The sequence below is a fragment of the Amblyomma americanum genome, chromosome 11 (genome assembly GCF_052857255.1).
Source record: "Amblyomma americanum isolate KBUSLIRL-KWMA chromosome 11, ASM5285725v1, whole genome shotgun sequence".
In the NCBI taxonomy this organism is placed as follows: Eukaryota; Metazoa; Arthropoda; class Arachnida; order Ixodida; family Ixodidae; genus Amblyomma; species Amblyomma americanum.
Window position 1 is genome coordinate 43,447,575 of NC_135507.1, and position 6,613 is coordinate 43,454,187.

General features: G+C 45.8%; 1 protein-coding gene across 2 annotated transcripts in view; it reads left to right on the plus strand.

Annotated features, from left to right (window-relative positions):
- LOC144110334 (very low-density lipoprotein receptor-like) overlaps positions 1-6,379 on the plus strand; it is a 55,937-nt gene extending 49,558 nt beyond the window's left edge. For both annotated transcript variants that reach the window (XM_077643186.1, XM_077643185.1), the window contains 3 exons: positions 343-548; positions 1,594-1,734; positions 2,620-6,379. In XM_077643186.1, coding sequence (XP_077499312.1) covers positions 343-548; positions 1,594-1,734; positions 2,620-2,664 — 392 coding nt within the window. In that variant the 3' untranslated portion in view covers positions 2,665-6,379. The remainder of the gene's footprint in view (positions 1-342; positions 549-1,593; positions 1,735-2,619) is intronic.
- The last annotated feature ends 234 nt before the right edge of the window (positions 6,380-6,613 follow it).

Here is a 6,613-nt window from a genome sequence, read left to right on the forward strand (position 1 = left end):
CATTACGTGATTCCTGCTCATTTTTTTTAATGAAGCATGGAGGAATGTTTGCCATCGTTGCTTCCGTTCTCAATCTAATTTACACTGAACCTAGCTTGATGGTGCTATGTTTCTGCCCATTCTCTGCACGTGTGGAGTCACAGTGCTACTAAAGAATGGCACTCTATCACAGCCGAGCAGTCTGTGCCGCATTTAACCGTTCATGCCGGCCTGGCAGCATTTTCTGATCTGCCTCAAAAGGGCTGTACGTAGGCAGCTTCCTCGTTGTTGACACTTTAGTTGTGTACTGATGCACACTAGCATGACTCATGCTTTTCTCATTCTTGCTCTATTGCTGAGCAGCTCCAACACCGGCGCCAACGACGAGCCATGATGCAACTGTGCCTGCAGTCACGGACGAGACCGTCGTGTACAACACGAGCCATATGGGCGGCCATGAGGCGGAAGCATCAATGGATCGCCGCAACCTCTTTTCCAAGTTGGGGTCGGGACACATTGCCGGCATCGTCATGGGCGTCCTCGGCAGCCTGGCTGTCATCATCACCCTGGTCAGTGCCTTTTCTAAGTAACTGTCGAAATGAGGAAAGCTATTAGCAAAGCAGGCAGTTCGGTGCATTGGAGCAGATAGTAGCACATGGTCCACGCTTTCTTCCTTTGTTCTGAATAGTTTTTCCCATGGACGAATAAGGCTCATTCAAAATCAGCTTCATTCAGCTTAACAGGCTGTTCCATTTAATATAGGAGTTATGTGTACATCCTAAAGCTCTAGCCCGAAAAGTAGACTAGGATACACTGAAAGCTCCTGCTGGCCTTTTTCTTCCTTGTACCGAAATTTCTGGTGGGGAAGCTGTGCTCATTGGTTTTGCAAAGTTGCTATGCATATATGCTGCGCCAGTGTCCTCCTTTGTTATGTGCAGCTGTATGACTTGTCGCCCTGTGTTTGATGCACAGCTTAGAATGATTTAAATTGTGTATGGCAGGACTAGTAAAATCCAGCTGAACTGTAGACATAAAATCACGTTTTCTTTCACTTCTAGGCTAGTTGTGGAAGGTCTGGTATCTTCCTCTCGGAGAACTGCGACATTCAAAAAGACAGTTTTTGCAAGTTTTAGTGGTACTTCTTCTATGGTGTGCTGCAGCCTGTGATGGCAGCACTCTAATAGAAAGCACTTCACAACGCCCATCTTTTGTGGCTTTAGCCCCAATTTGTTTTCCTACTAGCTGCAAGAAAGATGTGATTTATTTACTTCAGCCTCTTAATGTAACTGTTTTGGAAACTCGATTTTGTCATGCGTTGTTCAGGGCATTCATATTCACTCATGTGCTTCTCATGAACAGAGTCATTTTTGTTGCAGCTGTCCTCGTGTATCAATGCTGGCAGTGGTGTGTTGGCTAAGCTACATTACGTTTCAAAGTGATGCCTGAGTGAAGTTGTACTCATGCGTTTGATTGGTAGCTTAATTTGGGAGTTGCAATAATGCAAATGGTGATACATGTCACGATAAATGGCTGAAAGGGATTAAGATATTTTCAAAATAGATAAATGACAAGTATGACAATGGTGGTGATGACCCTGAATCTTGTTGTGTGCAGGTGGCATACCTTGTGTACCGACAGTACCTGAGGAGGAACATCACGAGCATGAACTTTGACAACCCGGTGTACAGGAAGACAACAGAAGACCAGTTTAGCTTAGAAAAGAACCAGTACCAGCCGGCCAGGGCCTACCCCCCGGTGAGTTTACTGGCAATGTTTGGCTGCATGTTTCCAAAAGTCCGCTGTAGTAGCCATTCAAATCCGTAGTGCTTACTTTGGCACAAGCACCAAACGTTTATCCTGCTGTAGAGCTTTTGTTGGCAGGCCAATTGTTGGCAGGCCAATTGTTGGCAGGCCAATTGTTGGCAGGCCAATTGTTGGCAGGCCAATTGTTGGCAAGCCAATTGTTGGCAAGGCAATTGTTGGCAAGCCAGTTGTTGGCAAGCCATACCCTGCTGTAGAGCTGTTATTGGCTAGCCAATTGTTGGCAAGTGGTAAACAGGGCAAGTTCATAGTCGTAGTTTTGTTCTGGAAACAGCATAAAAGAGAGAACAGAAATGAGAAAGTAGACTGCATCGGTGCTCTTGCCACCTGACTCCTTGCTTGTGTTCTGTCTTTTGCGCTGCTTCTAGTATGTGCTATTGGTGAGTTCAGCTTCCTTTTTCCAAGCTCATTCACGGCAAGCCTGTCCTGGGTGGGGGTGCCCTGCTTTTGTTATTCCCCTCTCTTATTAACTGAAAGCGAGTACCAGTTAGCCAATTTTCATTGGAAAGCCTCAGCTCATGTGATATTTTGTTTTATCTTTCGACGGCTGCATCAGTGTAGATTCCACAGAAGGAATAGGTTTACCAAACAATCCAGCTGTGCTTGCGGGGCAGTAGCTTTGTTAACTGAAGCATTATTTGGGAAGGCTGTGCCTGGATTTGATGCTTCGTTATGCTTCAATGTGCTCTTGCAAACTCTCTCATAACCTAGCCGCGCATGCCTGAAAATTAAATGTTTTTTTTTCTCATTAATTCTGCATGGTTTACTCACGGAGTGTTACAACCAGCTTATGCCTTGTTGTGTTCTTTTCTTCCACAGAGCATGGAACCACTGACGTCACCAGGCACCAACGAGTTTGTATAGTGGCCAGTCTGTTAGAAGTGTGAAAGGCCTCGTCAGTGTGGCCAGGACATTGTTTTGCAATTAGAGACTTTGGTTTTCTTCGGCCACAAGTGGTGTGTGTGAGCCCAGAAGAGGAAGGACGGCCTCGTTGGCAGCCGAGCCCCCTGAGGTGGTGGCAACAATGACGACAGTGCCTCGAGGCAAGGCCATGCGGACGGCAACGGACAGCAGGAAGACAGTGTGGCGTCTGCCAAGTGCTAGCTGTGGTGACGTCGCCGTTTGCCAGTCGGGTGTTGCGTAGTCGGTCAGTCAGTCTGCTGTCATCTCGGCGACAGTCCGGAGCGACCGTCGCAGACCAAATCATGTGTGACCGGTTGGACACCGGCCCCCTCCGCCTCGTCGATCTCCGGAGCTTGTCTTCATTGCTAGTGCCACTGTGAAGTCGTGTAACATGCTCGGGTGCAAGTCGATAACCAGAAATGGGACACGGGAAGTGAAGCACAGGCAATAGTCTCGCAAGAAGTCAGTTGCAGTGGACAACTTCCCTGGCTCGAGCAGCCAACACTGCATGGGAATGGTGGATGTCCAGCTTTTCTGCTGTCAGGCTGTGTTCCGCAAGCAGGCAGCAAACATTACCTCTTGTGGCCAAAGACTGCCAGTGTGACAAACGGCTACAACTTATCCTGGTTAGGGGAGGGCCATCAGAGTGGCAGCGCGTCCCAGCAGTGGGCGTCTGTCCATGGAAGAAGCCAGGTTCATACGTGGCCAGCCAGTAAAAGACAGCCCGTTGGCACCGAGCAGACTGCATGCGAGCACTAAGCAGACGACTGACCGACTGCGGCGTCCTTCTGGTAGACGACGTTATACTGCTGCACGAAAGGATTGCAATGACGGCTTTTCCGAGAGTGATAGGGGCAGTGAACGTTGAGCTTGACTGTGCCGAAGAAGTCCTCAGCGGTGAAGGAGGCCGGCCCAAATGGCAGCGGGATCGCTGTTTCCTGTTCGTGCCGAAGCTAAACCGGGACTCATTTTGGTGTCTTTCCCTGTACACCGGCTCCCTCTGTGCCACGGGCGGGCTTCTGCACCACCGCTTGTGTGTGCGTTTGCGCGAGGGCATCTTCTATCTCGCGAGGCATTGTACATTGTGTAGCAGTGTGTGTGCGTGCATGCATTGCTGTGTAGCCAGGGAGATTTTTGCAAAAAAAAAAGAAAGAAAATATTGCAAAACAAAATGAACGAAGTCCATTCAGGACCAAGTGGGTCGGCATCCATATATACATGAGCGATCGGTCGGTCGAGTGGTTGATCATCGAACGAGCGAGCGGCTGTTATTTATTTGTTGTCACCATCGATCTTATAGCACGGAGAGGTTGTGGCAAAGGGAGAGAAAGTCTTGGTAGGTTGTTTTCTGAGTGTTTGGGTATTTGTTTTTTCTTTTAGTGCTTCTTTTGGAGTCGAAGGGATTATTTATTTCATTACAGCACTTTTGTATTGACTGAGAGCCATTTTCGTTTCATTTTGTCAGATATGAGCTTGGGCTTCAAGACGACGATGAAATGTTAGAATCTCCCTGGCGATTATTTTTGTGGTTGGGTGTCGGAGGCAACGAATCGAACAAGCTTTTCTGAAAACGTGTACTCTCACAGCCGGTGTAATTAAAAGCTACCAGTTAAAAAAAAAGTCTTAAGCCATTGTAAGAAAAGGCAGCGCTCAACAGCTTGCGATGGGACTGCCAAGCAGCAAAGCATATCCGGGCAGTTCTCGTGAGTGCGAGCGCATATTTTTTGAGTCTCCCTCTCCTTGTACATTAGCACCCCAGTTTTCGACAAAACTGCTTTTTGGTGCGAATAATTAAAAAAAAAGTGATGACTTAAGTTATTGTTTTCTTCTCTTTGAATGCATAGGCGACATTTTGTATTGAGCATTTTATTTATAGGTTGAACCTTTCTCCCGTAATGACCCATGGTCGCGCACCGATCGTGTTCAGATTTTTTTTTTGTCATTGTTGTGGCAGCATTTACACTAGCCATGTATTTAAAAAAAATATTTCCACCTGGTGTTGTTTTAGCACACCCTGCAAATATGTTCCAGCAAATGCATTTCTTAAGTTTGTGAAAAGCTGAGCCCTGAGTGCTTGTTGTTAAAAGTGTGGAGGTACGAGACTGGTTTTCTGCGAAGCAAGTAGAAAATTTTGCAGTGTAGTTTTTCCAGTTTCTTTTTTTGGCATGTGGAATCTGGGCTCTCGGATCTTCTCTATCAGTGTATGCAAGTGTTTTTAATAGACAGCTTCTGACTACTGCTTTGACAGGGCAGGTTTAATTGAATACTTCAAAGACGACGTGTTAAACAGCAGCTGAACAGCTGAGCTTATGTTCTTCTTAGTGCTCGTTGGATACATGCACATAACATTGATGGCTGGCATTTTGCATTAATTTGCTCATTCATTTGAAGTGGCACTGACATGCACTCAAATTGTTTCTTTTTGAAAGCATGTCTTGCCATTGAGGATGAGCAATCATATAGCCACATGAATCCAAACATTGACATTACATTTGTTATCCTTAACTTTGCACTTTATAAGGAACATTAGACAATGACGTGCGCAGTCTTTGCCGAAACTGTGCAGGCTAGTTAAGCTTGGTTTCCCAAGTAGTTAGCTTGCTTTTGACAATGTCCATACACCTCCTTGCTATCTCGTGTAATGTTACAGCCTCAAAGTTAACCGACCAGCCTTGTCATGGGCGGTTCTTATCACTGGTGGACAGCATCTCGGTAGGGGTCGACTGTTGACAGTAACGGCTTACTTCTTAGTACAGCCTTTTTGTTGAAAGAGCAGAGTCAAAACACTTTTTGTTTGTGACAGTCTGTATCAAAGTTCCAGCTAGCTTCTTTTTCCGAGTTTTCCGGGAATGTCTCCTCTGTACACATCTATCGTGTTGTTTTTATCGTGATTGGCCGAGACTGGTAAGGTTGCATGTTAGATGCTAATCTTGCACCTGTTGCCGAAGTTTCGCCCTTCCTACCATCCCCCCCTCCCCCCCCTACCCCCGCACCTTCTTGCATTTGTTATTTAGCTTGTTCAGACCCCCTTTCCCCCCTGTCTGTTACACTAGGATTGTTGACTTATGATGATTAATACTATTATTAAAATTATTTATGAATGCACGCATGATGTGCTGCTTGTGTGATGTGAACTCCACACTTCGCTTTCCTAATGCACCGTGCATGCAATCGGCTAAGACAACGTTGTCGTTTTATCACCTGGTGTTGTCGCATTTCCTTTCTTTTTCTTTCTGCCATCTTTATTTTTTACTTACGAGTTTTCTGGACTCGAACGCGGAAGTTCCTGTTGAAAGCGCCACGCTGTCGTTGTCTGATCTTGTAAGTGTCCTGCGTGTACCCTCCAGCCTTTTTTTTTTTTTTCCGATCAACCTCGGAACCATAGTGTTTTGTGATATATATATATAAATATATACATACAAACATAAATGCAGCAGTTGTTGCTACTATTCTCTGTGTGTGGTCTGTTATACATATGTTGTTTCTTTTTTGGCCTTCCGTATTTTTTTTTTTCCCCACATCTGTATACATAGCACCAAATGTCCTGGTCATTTCTGTTCTCGAATTAGTCGCCGTCACAGCGTGTGCGATTGATTCGTTTTCCTTTCTTTTGTAAATAGATGTCTATCCAAGTGTATGGTACGACGAAAATAAAATGTGATTTCACTAAATAAGATGGACGTGTTGACTGTCTCTGTATCCTCGCTGAACGGCTCTGGAAGATTTGTTCACTGCTTCGCAATGCTTTGGAGGAAGACCCTAGTGCCTCAGTATGCTTATGATGAGGGAACATCTGTTACAAATAGCACCTGCTTAGTCTTGTAGATCAATCCGTGCCCTGCCATTTGCTAGGTAGCCTGGTTGGCTGACTTGCCAAGGCAACTTGTTTGTGATTTGATCTGTGGTCTGG